The following is an 18620-nucleotide window of genomic DNA, read 5'->3' on the forward strand; positions in this document are numbered from 1 at the left end:
GGAAGCAAACTGCAATACAGTGTAAGCTTCTGCAACGACTATCATCCACGCAGCACTTATCAAGTATATGAAACATTAAGGAGAAGCCTTCATTATGGAGTCATTGCTTTATAATCTAAGAATGACTTATTACTCCCCATAAAATTTATGGCTGAAGAGCTTGTTATATATGGATCTCATGTCAGATCTCTGTGCAGTGTTGGCTGGCAGACTGTAAAATACCCCTCACTTAATCAGTCTATTAATTCTGAACTTTCCAGAGCTAAAACTAGCTTACAGGAGGTAAACTTCTGGGAATAGAGCCCTAAATAGAAATAAGTTATCTATTTCAGTGGAACAGGTACCACATTCCTTCACAGAATCACAGACAGTAGGACCAAGTATGCCTTGGTGTGATCAAGTATACAAACCCCACACTGGGCCTGAAGGGGTTAAAAGGCAATGCTGGGTCCAGGTAGCTCTGCCCCTCTGGGCCCATCAAGCATGCACTGGCTGGAGGAGCCGGTTAAAAGGGAGCTCAGCAGCCCAGGCAAAGGGTGGGTAAGACAGGCTGCAGAAGGGAAGGTCCTTCTCTTGGACACCAGACAGAAGGTTGAGTCTGAGAGGGGACCACAGAATGGATAAGGCCTCCTGGCAGCACCTTCCCCAATCACCACCCTTTTGAGAACCAGCAGATTAATTGTCTGCAGGGCCCCACTCCTTTGGACTCTCTTGTTTGTTGAGAGACTTTTGGACTATAGGTAGGAAGTAGCCCAGGGCACTGAACTTGGACTTGCTGCAGGGAGGACCCTTGCCAGTGTTGTTTCTCACTGAGCCAGGACCCATGTCCCCCTACCACTCCCTTTTAAAGGCCAAAGCCCAGATGTGGGTGGAAATTTGAAGATTTCCAGCTTAAGGTCACAAACAGACACCTCTACTGCCCTGACAGAGGGGCAAGAGGCCAGAAGCTGGGTGCACTAACCACTAAGCTGCCTGGCCCTCCAAGTCCCCTATCACACTTGGTTTCAGGTATCTTTTAATTCCTTAATTTAAAACTGCCTGAAGTGTGCAAGTGAAGTTTTGTTTGTACAAATAGTTGTGGGAAATGGTGCAAACATTCTTTGAAAAGTAGATTCTATGCTCTGTCCAGATAAGACTGTTTCTTTGCAGTAGATCACAAAATTCTGCAACTAGCAGCAGACTGAGGTTGTGATGATGAAGCTATGCTAATTGTGTCTATGTTAAGCCCCATACAGACAGCACGGCAAAGTCCTAAACATACCTTTATGGAGAGTTCCTTTCTCACTGTTTCAAACAGGACAATGAATAGTTAACACAATAGAGACATAGAGATGTTGAAAAGTTCCCTAGAATCTCTGATATAGAGAAACTTATTTTAGTTATTCAGACTAAAATATAATATGGAGAATTGACTGAACCATTTCCAACACACATACCAGCACGTGACAATTTCCATTTGCCCATGACTTCGGGGAATGGTGCTAGACGATAGAAAACTAGATGGTGCCTACCATATTGTAATGCAAATGCTAAATAATTAGGATATAACAACTACCTGCACAGGTTCTGAAATGTGGGGAAAATGACTAACAATTAGAACCGTCTTAATGAAAACGAATACAAAACTATACCAGACGTAGCTCTAACATCATTTGTTACTGTGCATCAGGTAACATGAACGCTAATCAGACCAATCCATTCTGGATTTTCACAACCAAACCTATACTATTCTTGTCTAAAGAACCTTAGTACTTTTTCACATGTGTTCCGAAAATATTGTTTTTGAAGATGTCACCACATGACAAAATTACACTTAATCTTCCAAATTCTTTTTCTTAGTGTGCAAGCAAATATTCAGTGTTGTGACGACATGCTGTGTGTTGTTATACAAGATTCTGGGTAGAAGGAGTAGGGTAAAGAGAGTTGGAGTTAGGCTTAGATTTCTGAAAAAAGGGGATTGCTTTTGTGCTTTTGGGAACCACCTCTCTTCCAGGATACGTGTAAACAAAACAAGTTATATTAAAACATACCCAGACTCCATGTCACTGATTTCTCCTCCTCTGCAAAGCTGACCTGCAAGGCCATGGACATCTGGTACTGCTCAGCAAAGGGGTGATGCTATAATTTGGTTCCTGATTCTGGATCCCAGTTTAGGATTTTATTGCTGCTTTCTGAACCCTGATTCACCATTATCATCATCTCAAGTAATTACAAGAAATGGGCTTAGCCAACTGGGAACATGGGGGTCTGTAGCCACCACAAAAATTGAGGATTTTCATTAATAAAGCAAGAAAAACACTGAGCTTGGAACAGAAGCTTGTTCATCTCACTTCATTAAAAATTGACAAATTTAGTCACGTAGAAAGCAATTCATTAAAGCTATATTCAATAACTTTTTTTTTTTTTTTTTTTTAACTCTAGCCCCTTCCCCCCCCAAATATAAAGTTGCGTATGGCCCTGGAAAAACATGTTTTACATACAAAGTACCGTCACACATTAAAAAATTGATGGATGGCTCTAACAGCTGCTCAAACAAATGTTATGGTAAACTACAGAAATATCAGAGTTTGAGTGATGATTTAATAAAATCAACTTAATAAAGTATGATAAAATGGTAGAGGCACAAAAAATAGCATCATAATCTCTTAATTGAACCTGGAAACCTCTCTCAATCTTCATAGAAATATTTCAAGTAGTATAATTCTTCCAGTATTGCTTGTTACTTCCAGTGGTGGCTGGTCATCATATTACCACTTCTTTTCTATTTATTCTGAAGTGTTTTTATGCAGTACAATAACTTATTTTTTTAATAAGTGTAGCCTTTGTAATTGTACTAAACTGCAAAACTGATGTTTGCATGAAAGATATAAAAGTGAGGTAATATACGACATAAATCACCATAAATGAGAAATAATCAAACTTAAAAAGAGAGTACACAAGTGTTATCTAAACCCTCACAATAAAGAATTTATTTGCAGATGTAATGCAAGACAGAGTTGGGGTTTTTTTGTTTTAGATCATTTACCACAGGAAATATGATGGTTTAAGAGGGAACAATAATATGTAATCCAGACAAGATTAAGTCTTACATCATCCCCTTGAATACTGATACCTTGGCAGAATTAGCTGAAACCAGCAAAAATTACTGCAGCAGTGGCATCCATGCTGGGCTGCTATAGCCAAGATAATCTTCTTGGAGTAGCCAAAAGAGACTGGCACTAATGTTATTGTGATTTTTCACTTTAAGAGTGATTTTAGCAAAACTAAAAAATACAGTCACTCCAAAGAAACAAAACTGAATATATGTATATCAAGGAAGCTATGTTCTGTGTATTAACAGCAGTTTCTCCACTTGATTATCAACACTGGTTGAGAACTTCAAAGCACCTATGCAGTCAAGGAGATTTAGAAATGGAAATTAATGGAAGAAGATGTTTCTAAATCCCCAAGATAGTTTTGAAAATCTGAACCATTTTCGGTAAATGAATCAAAGGGTATGGATCCAGATGTTTGCAAAATATAAACACCCACAAGTACATACATAATAGAAAACATCTCCATTCCATTTTATGGCAGACCCCATACCTCAGTAGCTATTGGTAGGAACGCCCAATTTTTAATTTTTTTTTAAACAAGAGGTGCAAGATATGTATAAATCTACTTCATTTTCCTTTCTGGTATGGGTGGGTAGGAGACCCATTTTTAAAGTCAATTTCTCTCCCCAGTCTTCATCCTTCCCTACTTCACTGCCGGTCAACCGCCTTGAGCAGCAGTAGCAACAATATAGTCTTTCCCTGCCTCCAATGTTGCTTCCCAAAATGTTTCAAGGCAGCAACAGAGTCACTCTTACAAGAATATGGATAAGTTCACTTCTGCTGCTCAGATTGCTCAGGAGGAGCAGGAAGGGTGAAACTGACCACATCCTTCAAAGTTTTGCTCTGCTATTGCTCCAGAAAGGACTGGAAGAAGTAACAGAAGTATCCACACATTTCCTCTCAAAGAAATTTTATTATTTGTGGGAGAATGTGCAAGTGCTTTTTATACGCTGCAGGTGATGGGAAGCCTCTAATACATCAAGGCATACAGTTCAATTCAGCCCTGTTGTGCATATATATTACAGAACATAGTAATTCTGTATCTATATCTATTCTGTAATAATTACTGTACAAAATGGAGTTATCAACCTATAACGAATGAACTTAAAAATTCTGATGTTCCCTAAGTAATTTGTTTCTTGAGCTACCAAATGTTATTGTGCATCAAATTACGAATAAAGAGAACTAAATATTTCCCTATCAACAGATAATTCAAAATAGTTACAGGTTTAAAACAATAAATAGATTCAAAGTTTTTTTTTAAGAATGGAAACTATTATAATCACTTAGTCCAACCTCCTGCATGACCACAGAATTTTAGCCAGTAATTCCTGCATCCAGCCCATAGTTTATGGTTGAGCTTGAGCATATATTTTAGAAAGACATACAATCTTGATTTAAAGACTTCAAGTGATGGAGAATCCACCACATTATTTGATAAATTGTTAAAATAGGAATTTATTCACCAGGACACACAGCTGGCTGAACCTTAACTATAGAGGCACCATTATGATAAATAATGCAACAACAATGTGAAAATGATCCTTTTGTACCATCAGCTAATTTCTCCTGTCAGAAAGGGCTAATGAAGCTACAAATTTTCACTTACACTGGATTAAACAGAAAAGAAATTCTAGAATTGTAGCAAATGAAATGCTGACATTGCTCTGTAGTCCTTAAAACACAACTTTCTTTCAAAGTCATGCAACTGTAAAAACTAATTCAAAACTGCAATCTGTTTAACTCCCAGAATCACTGTTACAATCTATGGCCATAAGAGCCGATGCTTGGTACTGAAGCCTGTTTTTCCACAATAACAAGACTGAGAGAAATATGTTAAACAACCCCATATATCATCATAAGAATTCAGTATATAAGTCATTTTCTGTTCAGTGTGCTGGAATTCAAAGAAAGGCAAGATACGTTAGCAAAACATAACAGATTACTTGTCACTTTAAAGCATCTCCCAGCATTAACTGCTTTGTGCTGTACGTACAAACTTACCAACATATCTGACCAGCTTTTATGCTCAGAAGTAACAGATGAACAGTTCAATAAGAAAGTAGATGATGGGTCAAATGGGTGCTAGCTATGGGCACTTCCAATTTTTCAAATAATATATGAAGAGAAGTTCAGCCAGATAGTAAAGCAAAGAACTGCCAGCTCCTGAGGGAAGAGAGGCAGAAAGATCAAGAGTATAGTGAGCTAAAGCAGTTTTCTGAACAATGTAAACGAGCCCAACAAAGGAGGGCAAAATAAGGCTCACTGCAAGCACAGGATAGGAAACTTTACTTATAACCTTCTCAGTCTTACTCCTCAGCCCTTCATAAATCCCCTTTGTACTGCTCCAGAGGAATTCACAGTTGGCCAAGTGAGCCCTAGAGCACCTGCCACAGGCACCCTTGGTAGAGAAAATGGGCCATGGGTTTGTCAGGGACAGAAATCAATGTTCTCCATTAATCCTGGTTGCTGAAGGGGCTCCTTGGAAGCAATCTACCAGCGCAAATTAGAGCAGCCCCTGTTGCTGGACTACGTGAGCCCATGTTTGACTTTTTCCTCTTTATTCCTGCCATGCACTTGTCTTCCTATGTCAGCTACAGACAACAAAGAATTTCAGTGCCATTACACAAGAATGAAGAAGATACGACCCACAAAAACTGCCAAGAATTGATGTTCTGCTCTCACGCAAATAGGCAATGTGGAAACCTGCTGTAGTGTATATACTTGATCAGTAAATTCAGACAGCTAGTGTTATGATGCCTTCTGGTGCACTCCTGTCACATGCAACTTCAGTGATACAAACCACATTGAAACATTTTCACAGGGTCATACCAGAATGAAAAAATATTTTAAATATTATTTTGCTAAGCAGTGTTAAGCAAGCAGTAGCACACTGCTAGAAAACAGAAGACAATTTATAGTGAGCACAGATACGAAGACCACTAAACTGGCCCCAGAGATCTCTTTTGGAGCACAAGGCAGAACAGTTTATTACTGAGATTATTAGCAATTAAGCATATTTCCTTTGTGTGCCTTTTTATACCCAGACGTAATCCAATCCATACTTATGCCAATCAGATTTATACGGTCTTCAACATTGCATTGCAACACAGAGAGGATTCGATGGAAGAATCCACATCCTTTACACAAAATTTGGTCTCTGTTAGCACTGGGATATGGAAAAGATTACTCTTTGTCTATTACTTCCGAAAGCTGAATACATGAATCACTCCTGTGCTACAGATGAAATCAGGTGCTCACTTGTGCCTTGTCTAGGTCAACAATTAGGGATTCAGAACTACCTACTGCATATTTTTTCTAAATCTACAGCAGAAACATACATGTATGTTTTGTGAAGAAAAATACTCTGCTGAATAAAACATTGGCTTTCTACTTGGGATGGCTAGATCAGTTGAAACACCAATTGCTGAGGCAAGAAGAAACTTTCCAGGTTCTTTTTGGCCCAATTCCAAAAAGATTAATTCTATCTACTTTTTAAAAAAAATCTGTCAAAATACTTTTGTAGACCGCTGACAATTATACATTAAAGGTGCACTGCCAAGGAAAACAAATATTGGTTTTGCCCTTTACTTCTTCTTAATGACATTTAAAGTATGACTGTCTTGTTTAACAAAATAACCCAGTTTTTTCCACACTGTGTTTAAGACTCAACATCCTTTTCCCCCTCATTCGGGTCATAGGGGACTTCACCTGGTGTGATATCACTATTCAGGACTCCTGCATACCTTGTCAGTTTTTTCCATGAAAGGTATGGAAGAAAGGATATAATATTCCTGATATCTGTGGTGCAGAAGGTGAACAACAACAAGCAAAATCAGAAAAAACTTTCTGAAAAATGAATCTGAGGCAGATTTTAAAGAAGCAGCTGATACAGGAAGGCAAGCAAAGAGCATAGACAAACGGCATCTTTAGCATGAAAGACTATTCTTAACACTATCATTAGAACAACAGGGTGGTGACTGCATCTGCATTTTCATTAGATTTACATACAAAGTAAGGTTTCAACAATTTACTAATAGAAACCATTAGCCTTTCAGTGCTCACTCGGCAAAAGCACATGCTTCGAACTAAGCAAGTGAACAGCCCCATTGAAGTTAGCCACATCGGAATGCTTCACTGGGTCAGGACATAAAATTAACATACAAGGACTCTGGGGGGGAAAAAAAAGTTTCTCACGTGCACAGTCATATTTGGAAAATGAGTTTACAAATAGATCACCAGCAACTAAAAGAATTCAACCGGCATCTCAGGAAAGAACCTTCTCTAACTCCAGATGTCATAGTGAACTTTGGCAACGCGAGTATAGCATATGCCAAGGCTCTGATCCTGCAAAGAGACATGCAATTGTGCCAGTGCTGAGTACCAGTGAAATCAGTGGGGCCCAAATTAACCATATCAGTGCACTGAAATCAACAGGGCTTTACAGAGGCACAAGGATTCTTCACATCAATCTTCACAGGATTACAGTGCAAATTAACACCACTAGCTATTCTTTAAGGGCCAAGTCCTGAAAACATTCGCAACGTGAGTAACTTCACTCACAAGGGTAGTCCTATTGAAGTTCATGGGACTTGTCATATGAAAGCAGGTACTCATGTTTTTTTCAGGCGTATGCCCTAACCTTCTGTCTAAAAAAGGGGTAAGATATTTCTTGAATTTACTAATCCATCTCTCTCTGGGTTTGCTAATCATTTCTCCATTCCCATCTACATCCAGATAAAGCCAAAGAAACCTCCCACTACAGAGTCTCAAACACTACACACAGAAAGAGTGCAAGGTGTATCCCATCAGCATACAAAAACAGACTTTCATTCAAACTATTTCTTAATCCCAAATAAAACTGGGAAGCTTTTACCCCATATTATGGGCAGTAAACAAGTTATATGAATGTTCACTGTTTAACAGGCAACCCAGATTGTTCAACTGCATCAATCTATAAAAAAAAAATAAAAAAAAATGTAATTTTGCAATATCATTCCACCAGCACATAGAAGATTCCTCAGTTTCATGATCCAAAAAAAAAAAAAAAAAAAAAAAGGTACAATTCAATAACAGTTCTGACCTAGGGCAAAAAAACCACCGTTCTGAAATAAACAGCAATAACTGCTGTTCACTCGAGAGTTCAAAAGACTACAGACCCCCTTTTAAAGTTCACAGAGGGTAGATGATAAGCCAACTAAAAAACTGCATGTTTAGTTATTTCACAACTCAGTGGGCCAGATCCTCAGATGGTATATATCAATTTAACGCCATTCCTGTCAATAAAGGTACACCACTTTACACCAGCGGAAGTTCTGGCCCAATATTTCTTTTATGGGCATTTCTTTTTATTTACTTATTTTGACCTTAACAACGGTAAACACAATTAGAAAGAAATCTCAATAAAACAGAAAAAATAGTTTACATAAATTACTTAAACTATAGAACACAATTTTAGGTTAACTCCCTAAATCAGACATAGATTTAGATACATTTATTGACCTAAACCAATCAACTGTTGATTCATATAATTGATGGACTGAGTCAAGGATAGTCAAAGAATATTTTAAAGGAGACTGAATTAATACATTTTATTATCATGAGTTAAAATGACTATATATTTCATTTGTAAACTGTACATGCTTATTCGTAAAGAAGATAAAAATTATACAAATCTCTTTCACATTTTATGTTATATTATCTTCTCTTCAATAATTACTTCATTAGAAATGTTAAAAGCCCCATTTCTTTCACTGGAGAGGGTTTGATGTTGTGGTTTGGTGTTGTTGAACAGTAATCTACAATAGGACAGATTGCGACCATTTCACTGCCATGCACACGCACTTACTTGCATGAGTGATCCCATCATTCAAGGGAGTGATCACCCAAGGAAGTAAGGGTTCACAATCTGATTCTTTGTTATTACCACAGTTACTTTAATTTTCTTTTTTATAAGGGCTTTGACATATTGCTGTGTTTTAATGGAATTGTACTTTAACTGTTCTACCTATTCAAGATTCCCCTTTTTAAAAAGTCACTGGTGGCATTTATTTAAACATGCTCTTTCGCTTGGACAGTTTAAAAATCTGCTATACCTTCCCACCTTGGTCTAAATATTAAAATTCTGGGGAAAACTGCATACTAAAAAAATTAATTCTTCATTGCTGTATTTAGTATTACGACTAGCTGTGCAGCCCCAACTAATAAGCCTTTAAGTTGGAGGGTTTCATGAATCCCCAGGGGCCTGCTCTTTCCTACAGATAACACCTCTATATTGGATGAAAAACAGTTCATTACCTGGAAGGAGTTCATGCAGCGTAGTGAAGGTGGCAGACAAGCATTACTCAAACTCAATATCAACAGCAATTCCAAACAGGTTTTTGATGGAAATGTTAGAGGATGAACTCCAATATCATTTTCCCATGCATCGGCAAGGCTGGAAAGTAACAAGAAATCCCGTTAATTAATTCATGTAAAGTTAATTCACATAAAATACACAGTGCACAAATGGTTCAAACAAATGCTAAAAAATACTGTATTGTTTTCTATACCCTAATAGTTCTACTTCGTGTGCATTGTCCTCTAGGTCAATGTATTTTCCTTACAAGGTGGTAAATGTGAGAGGTATTTTGCTATCATCACCAATTTTACAAAAAGATACATAATGAGACAAGACAATTTAGCACCCATCAGAACAATTCATTTTTACATTTGTAATTCTAAGTTTTAACAATATTCTGAATCAGATCTCAACTGTCACTGCCAATTTCCTATCATACAGTATTTTTGCATATACAATATTGCAAAAAGAACAGCTAGTGTATTATTAGGAATCCTTTTTATTTTTAGCCAGTAGCAAAACTGTCACTCATCACTGATGAAAAGGTAGGAGGGCTAGGACTCTCATGCCAATTGATTTCTATGATATAGCAATGGAACAAATCTACACCAACCAAAATCAACCCTAGTTTACTTTATATGGCTTTCTGGTTTGAATATAAAATGCACTGAAATTCTCAGAGCTAATCACACTCAAGCACAGAAACAGCAGCCAACATAATTTTTTTTTTAATATTTTTGCCAATTTACGCTGAGGAATAACAGATTATTTCAGCAAAATCAGCTCAGAATGCCAGCACAACCAGTTTGCTAACACATGTTAATCTAGACTTCCTTTTCTTTCATGTAAGAACTGTCAGATCAGATTAATGGTCCATTCAGTCCAATAATCTGTCTCTGACAATGGACAGTACGATGCTTGAGAGCAAACTGCAGTTACAGATTTAAATACATATTTTTATTAGCAGGTCAGCCACTTCATTCTTATATTTCTTCAGTTCTCCTGGAAACATATCAACCAAACCTGGTGACTGGTTGCTGTTAAATTCACTAGTTTGTACCTCCTCTTTCAACAGCTGAATCTCTATGAGTACCTGAAAAGAGCAGGTACCATCCCACCATTTTCTGTGGCATAGACCAAGACAAACTCACTCACTCACTCATTCATTCAATCTGCAATATCCTTACCTTCCTTAATTGCTCCCTTTACCGCTGGTCCTCTAGCTGACCCACTGATTCTGTGACAGACTTACTGTTTCTTATGTACTTAAAACATTTCTTGTTATCTGTTTTCTCTTCACACTCCCTCTTAGCTTTCCTAATTTCCATTTTATGTTTCACCTTCCACAGTTTATGCTCCTTTCTACTGGCTTCTCAGGGATGACGATTTTTACTTGAGAAATACCTGTTTTGCTTGAATGGCCTCTTGAACCTTTGCATTTGACCACACTGTTTTCCTCCCCCCTTGCCTCCTTCTTCCTTTTTTATTTGGAAGTAGGGAGGATTCCTGTGGCTCTATTACATACACTATGCTGAAATAGCTGCCATATGGCATCCAAGGATTTTAACTTTCTTGGTTTTGACTTAAGTGATTTTTTACTTTATTTTAAATCCTTTTCTAAAATATGTCAATGTGCTCATTTTTGGAGATTTTTTTTTCCACAAGGATGTTGGGGAAGTACTATGGCCTGTGTTATACAAGAGGTCAGATGGGATGATCAGAATGGTCCCTCCTGGACTTGGAATGTATGACTGTATGGATTTAATTATATAGTGGCTCAATTATAGTTACTTCTTAAACCAACTCCTTAGTACTCCTTAGGATTTCTTAGTACTAAATCAGGAATAATGTCTCCTTTTGCATGCTCTCAGACTAGCTGATCCAAGAAAGCATAGTTTACATCGTTGAAAGTTGTTTCTCTAAACCTTCCCCGATGTGACATTTGACCAGTTTATATGTGGGCAGTTACTATTGTTTTATTAGACTCTGCTTCTTTATTCTTCTTCTGCTCTCTCACTCAAGGGAGTATTGAAAAATGTTTTTCTTCTTCTGTAATTGTCCATGTGGATGAAAGAAAAGCTCCTCTTTGTTAAAAGTGGAGTATTTCATTGTTTTCTAATACAGTTATTGATTTTACAGAGCCTGTTTTTATTTTGCATAGACTAGCTGTCTCAACTGCCATCTAGGAGAAAGTATTGCTTGCTTTCACGTCACCAGCTCTGGAAAAGGCCCAGTCATGTGAGGTGAGTGCCTCCTGGGAGGTACTAAGCATCTAGTGGGAGCAGCATCCCCAGGAAGCACTCCGCTCCTTGCAGAATCAGGTCGAAGATGCTCGCACAGAAAGAGTACCTCAACACTGTTCATTATTTATGTTTCCCTGTTTCGACTAGTGTATGCATCTCACTGCTACTTCCTCTTCTGTCACAAAATGCCATGTAGTGCCCACCTTTAAAAAAGAGAAGGAGGAGGATCCTGGGAACTACAGGCCAGTCAGCCTCACCTCAGTCCCTGGAAAAATCAGGGAGCAGGTCCTCAAGGAATCAATTCTGAAGCACTTAGAGGAGAGGAAAGTGATCCGAAACAGTCAACATGGATTCACCAAGGGCAAGTCATGCCTGACTAATCTAATTGCCTTCTATGACGAGCTAACTGGTTCTGTGGATGAAGGGAAAGCAGTGGACGTGTTGTTCCTTGACTTCAGCAAAGCTTTTGACACTGTCTCCCACAGTATTCTTGTCAGCAAGTTAAAGAAGTATGGGCTGGATGAATGCACTATAAGGTGAGTAGAAAGTTGGCTAGATTGTCGGGCTCAATGGGTAGTGATCAATGGCTCCATGTCTAGTTGGCAGCCAGTATCAAGCGGAGTTCCCCAAGGGTCGGTCCTGGGGCCAGTTTTGTTCAGTATCTTCATAAATGATCTGGAGGATGGTGTAGATTGCACCCTCAGCAAGTTTGCAGACGATACTAAACTGGGAGGAGAGGTAGATATGCTGGAGGGTAGGGATAGGATACAGAGGGACCTAGACAAATTGGAGGATTGGGCCAAAAGAAATCTGATGAGGTTCAACAAGGACAAGTGCAGAGTCCTGCACTTAGGACGGAAGAATCCAATGCACAGCTACAGACTAGGGACCGAATGGCTAGGCAGCAGTTCTGCAGAAAAGGACCTAGGGGTTACAGTGGATGAGAAGCTGGATATGAGTCAACAGTGTGCCCTTGTTGCCAAGAAGGCCAATGGCATTTTGGGATGTATAAGTAGGGGCATTGCCAGCAGACTGAGGGACGTGATCGTTCCCCTCTATTCGACATTGGTGAGGCCTCATACTGTGTCCAGTTTTGGGCCCCACACTACAAGAAGGATGTGGAAAAAAGGAAAACGTCCAGCGGAGGGCAACAAAAATGATTTGGGGTCTGGAACACATGACTTATGAGGAGAGGCTGAGGGAACTGGGATTGTTTAGTCTACAGAAGAGAAGAATGAGGGGGGATTTGATAGCTGCTTTCAACTACCTGAAAGGTGGTTCCAAAGAGGATGGATCTAGACTATTCTCAGTTGTAGCACATGACAGGACAAGGAGTAATGGTCTCAAGTTGCAGTGGGGGAGATTTAGGTTGGATATTAGGAAAAACTTTTTCACTAGGAGGGTGGTGAAACATGGAATGCGTTACCTAGGGAGGTGGTGGAATCTCCTTCCTTAGAAGTTTTTAAGGTCAGGCTTGACAAATCCCTGGCTGGGATGATTTAATTGGGGATCGGTCCTGCTTTGAGCAGGGGGTTGGACCAGATGACCTCCTGAGGTCCCTTCCAACCCTGATATTCTAGGATTCTATCCCAAGGTGAACCCAGATTAGAAATGGATAATAGAGGTCTCACAAGTCTCTAGTTTGGACTAAATTTTATGACGGGAGAACTCACTGCTGAAAATAAACCTGGACAGTTGACATGAGTCAAGTTTAGAAACCAACCCCCAAAGCAAGTAGGTATAGTAAAATGTACTCAACAAAATGGTTCTGAACTAGGAACAGCACACATCTTGAGTTAAGCAAAAAGGACATGAGTGTGCTTTGCAGCTGGACACTAAATCCTTGCTTCTATCCTTATACATTGTTATAATTCAGTCATGCCTGTCAGCTATTTCCTTATTAGGAAAATTCTTCCAGTCATAAGTTAAAACTAAAATCACTAGCTAGAAGCACCGTTTACTGTAAATATTCAAAAGGAGGTAAAAAACCCCAAACCCCTGAAATACTCCATGTACAACTTAGAAATCGATTAGAATAGTAGAAATTAAAAGTAGAATATACTGTTACTGTAGAGATCAACTAGTACACTCATTGGGAAAAAAGGCTTACATTTAAAGTAGCAAAGGCAATTTTCCAAATTACTTGAATATACTGAGGTTAGCCCAGTGTGAATTTCCAGATATCACCCAAAACAAATTATTCTACTTGACCAAAAAGATATTAATTACTCCCCAACCCTCTTATTATAAATTCTTTGCTTCACAGATGATTCGATTCCCAATGAACGTTAGCGTGAAGGGTTTATTTATAAATTTGTTCAGATATGGTTGATTACTTATAGCAGATCTCAGTCTTCATGTTACATCTCTTTTTATGAGAAAGTAAATTTTTAAAGAGGCTTGCCACAGAGCTTAAAAAAATGTGTGTCATTACCCAAAAGCAATACAGCATAATCTTCTTAATCAGGCCGTCCAATTTTGGGATGTCTCTCTGGGCACCTATGTAGTCTAGCAACAGGGAATGGCAATGAATACTGCTTAATTGGGATAGTATTAGCATGAATTAGATAACACAGAAAGCAGCAATGCACGCCTTAGCAACACGAGCTACCACAAATACATGAAACCTGTCCTTCACTCTCCAACAGGCTTCCCATCTACCAAATCAAATTTGAGGTCTCAGTCCTTTATCTTCAAGGCACTCAATGGTCTGGGCCCAGTACAAATGAAAGATCTCTGAAGCTCTGGGATGAGGACCATAGTTGACAACTTGGCTCCTTAAGTACAATGAAGCTGTCCATTGCAAGGGCAAAGCTCGTTTGTGCAAGAGTAAGAGCTTTTTCTGGGGCCACTCCAAATGCAGTGCAACAACTTTCACAGGATCTAGGGATGACTGCCAACAGCAAGGTGTACTTCTTTGACCTTGCCTACACTCCCACTCCCAGCATAGAAAACATAAAATAATTAATAAAAAATAAAATAAAATAAGAACTGCACATAACTTTCTGGAGAGAACAAAATCTGTCACATGGCAAATGCTAGTCACATTGCTAAACGCACTTCCGGGTGGTGCACCAATACTATAGCGATGAGGGAGGTATAACAGTCTGAATGGGGGCCCACAAGACTACTGCTTAATCGGGGCCCACAAGACGAATGCTATAAAGTATGTCTTTTTATGCTTTGATCTTTTAAAATGGAGGATACAAAATAATAAAGATTAAGAAATAAAAAATTAAATGCCATGAACAACATTTTACTCTTGTTTTCTAGTAGTTTTGTATATTGTGCCTTTCCAGAGTTTTCCCTAAGGGCTTGATCCCTGCAGCAGGGATTCAAGTAGTGATATCGTAATCATGTTACCGTACTGGGCAAAAGATACAAAGCAAGGAAAATAATGTTGCTGTTATATGTATGATAGAAAAAGATTTAAAACAGTATGAGAGATTTTTTCAAAGCTGTCTCAAGGATTTGTCTGTCTTCAATGAAAATGAATGGAAGATAGTGTCTAAATCACCTAAATTGCTTTGAAAATGTCAACCAGTATTTTCTGATGTTTAACAAATTGATTCTAACTGCAAATGTGAACTTCACAAAAAATGAAAATGACTATTCAGATTCGACTAGTGGTGAAACTGTCAAAGATCTTCAACCAAAACAGCTGACCAGACCCTTTAGGTAAGCACATCCAACTTTCTATACTCCAGAGAACAACGATATCATGCCAATCATAATTATGGGTTATACCGTGTGAGCAGCTGAGAACCCTCTATTCCCAGTTTAGGCAAAATAAGACTCAGAAGAAGCTCTCCTCACCCTGATGGAGCAAGACTTAAGATATCAAAATTGTGAATTATGTATTTATTCTGTCATTCCCTGAACCCACATAAGAAGTTGTGACAAAGTTCCTCCTTTAACTTGGTGGGTCTTGCACTTATTGGCAGATTTGCTCGCCTCAGAGATTCACGGCAGCCCTCAGCTTGGCCACTTTCGTGGCTCAAATCTGCTGTTTTACTCAGATAACCTCATCTCTGGCTAGCATGGGGAAAAGGAAGGAGAATAATCCCTGCAGTCTCTGCTGATCCACCATGTGGGCCGGGGAATAGCCCAGAGACTTTCCCCTCTGGTGGAACCCACAGTCCAGGTCAACTTCTCCTGTGTCTGATCAGGAGTTGGGAGGTTTGTGGGGAACCTGGGCCCGCCCTCTACTCCGGGTTACAGCCCAGGGCCCTGTAGACTGTAGCTGTCTAGAGTGCCTCCTGGAACAGCTGCACAACAGCTACAACTCCCTGGGCTACTTCCCCTTGGCCTCCTCCCAACACCTTCTTTATTCTCACCACAGGACCTTTCTCCTGGTGTCTGATAATGCTTGTACTCCTCAGTTCTCCAGCAGTATGCCTTCTCACTCTCAGCTCCTACTGCCTCTTGCTTCCAGCTCCTCGCATGCACGCCACAAACGGAAGTGAGGTCCTTTTTAAACTCAGGTGCCCTGATTAGCCAGCCTGTCCTAACTGATTCTAGCAGTTTTTTCTTAATTGGCTCCAGGTGTCCTACTTAGCCTGCCTGCCTTAATTGGTTCCAGCAAGTTTCTGCTTGTTCTGGAACTGTCCCTGTTACCTTATCCAGGGAAAAGGGATCTACTTAATCTGGGACTAATATATCTGCCTTCTAACATACTCCTGTAGCCATCTGGCCTGACTGTGTCACAAAGTGTTAACAGACAGATGAAGTCTCACTCCCATCAACACGTGGAAAATGTGCACACAGTCACTAGTCTTAACAAACAGTACCTGCTTAAGTTCCCTTGCACATCAATAAGAGATCAGACCCTTTTATGTTTCAAGTCCAGGAAAAATGTTATCTATGTCATTGGAAAATCTGCACTGGACTTTGTTTTGTTACATTATCTTTCTCTCAGGTATTTACATACTTTTTGGAGCATATCAATGGCAACCATCTTTTAGCCAAGGAAGTTTGGGTGCAACTACAGAACTCATCATCCTCAGTAATAGGCCAGAAAAGTTGCTTTTAAACAACATGAGACAATCCCTTCTTTTCCCAGCTTTCCGCTGTCACAACTCAAGTTCACTGTGCTGCCTTGGAAATCATAGCCTATGCTACTCTAAGGAGTGGTAGACCATGATTGAGAAATGAACCAAGTTTTACATAAGGCACTGCTGAATGTGAGCACCAGGGCACAGGGGTAGTTTGACTTCTTTGGCTCTAATCTTACCACATAAATTGTATATTTAGACCCCGGTGCAAAAAAACCACATAAATGAGATTATGCATGTGCTTAAAGTTAAGCAAGTTCTTAAGTGCTTTGCTGAATCGGGGCCTTACTGAGAAATCTGATGTGAAGAGGTAACAAATGCTCAGTCCTGACTCTGACACTTCATTAGTACTGAGTTATCCTTTCCACCATCCATAGCACTTTTAAAGGATAGATGACTTTACTGAACTAAAGGACAAGCTTGTTAAGTAAAATGTCTTTGTTGACTTCATTTTTAAAGCAGTTTAATCGAAAAACAATTATGGTATGCTAGATGATGTGAAAACACATTCAATATGCTAGGAGGCTACATTATTCACACTTTTAAGTATGATTATTCTTGAAATGATCTGAAGATGGCATAAAATTAATGCTGATTTGTTAGTCACTAAACTCTTGCCAACGTTTAAACGATATGGAAGACTAATAAATGCAATTCTTCCATAAAGAACCTGTAAACTAAATTCCTCCGCAAATGTTTAATTTCAAGAATGGAGACACTGTTTTTTTTTTTGTAAACTAAACATCTGCACTCCAGTAGCAGCCCAGTTAATTCTTTTCCTTTATGGCAGGAAGGAAGTAACTTATTTTCAAGTACATGGACTTTTACTAGGATCTGAATTAGTTACAGAGTAGCCTGGACCCAAGAGGATTTTCCCTCCCATAGAAGATCATACCTGTTGAAATGTCAAAGCATAATGAAGATGTGGCAGACTTGCCTCAAAAGGATGGGGGAAGGGAAGTGGAACAGACCAATAGGGAGGGAGAAGACAAAAAAGGACCTGCACCAGGCGGGTCTGACAGGAGCTGGGCATTCTACAGAGGCAGCATTCTTGGTACTGATGCGGCAGCATGCTTCTTAGGACATGTCTACGCTTACCGGGGATCGACGCTGCAGCGATCAATCACTGGGGGTCAATTTAGTGGATCTAGTGAAGACCCACTAAATCGACCGCAGATTGCTCTCCCATTGACTCCAGTACTCCAATGGAATGAGAAGCAAAAGGTAAGTCGATGAGAGAGTTTCTCCCATTGACCCAGGGCGGTGTAGATACTGCAAAAGGTCGACCTAAGCTACGTCAGTTCCATGTTATTCACATAGCTGGAGTTGCATAACTCGGTTCGATAAGTCCCATAGTGTAGGCCCTAAGTTCCTATATCTTATTTTCTCAGTTCATCACTATGGGTGCAGAATTAAGATAATTTGGGGTATCTGTGAATTTCTATACTTTCAAGTCATCTTGATCATTCTTATAAAACATTCTTCCCATTCAGTTAACGATACATATTCTCAACAATGGTTAGGCATACCTTATTCTTTTGCCTGGGAATATATATTTTAATTGAGACAATTTGGGTGTCTGGAGCTTGGTTAAAAATGGTATTGAGTGCCCTGTAAAAAAGAAGTTACCAGGTTTAAAACATTTTATCCTATGAAATGTAAGTCCTAAATGAATTTTCAGCTTGTTGCAATTAGAAAGGACATATTATTTTGATTACAATAGGATTACTCATATAAGTGAAGAAAACTGAAATGACAAGAGGAAATCCCTGAATCTGGGATGCATCATCAGTTCACGGACGTCAAGTCACCTTACCACACAGTAACATACTAAGACACAGTAAACAATCACATTAGGAATAGTGTTACAAATTTAGCAATCTACTTG

At 39.2% G+C, this 18620-nt stretch overlaps 1 protein-coding gene across 2 annotated transcripts in view; it reads right to left on the reverse strand.

Annotated features, from left to right (window-relative positions):
• UBE3D (ubiquitin protein ligase E3D) overlaps positions 1–18620 on the reverse strand; it is a 107739-nt gene that overhangs the window by 29057 nt on the left and 60062 nt on the right. Inside the window, exons 9-10 of one of the 2 annotated variants that reach the window (XM_074948037.1) lie at positions 9363–9531; positions 7475–8039 (exon numbers count right to left, since the gene is read on the reverse strand). In XM_074948037.1, the coding sequence (XP_074804138.1) occupies positions 7968–8039; positions 9363–9531 (241 nt within the window). In that variant the 3' untranslated portion in view covers positions 7475–7967. Of the gene's footprint in view, positions 1–7474; positions 8040–9362; positions 9532–18620 lie in introns of those variants that run through there. The other variant, XM_074948036.1, reaches the window with a different exon arrangement.

This window comes from Natator depressus, chromosome 3, assembly GCF_965152275.1.
Source record: "Natator depressus isolate rNatDep1 chromosome 3, rNatDep2.hap1, whole genome shotgun sequence".
Taxonomy (NCBI): domain Eukaryota; kingdom Metazoa; phylum Chordata; order Testudines; family Cheloniidae; genus Natator; species Natator depressus.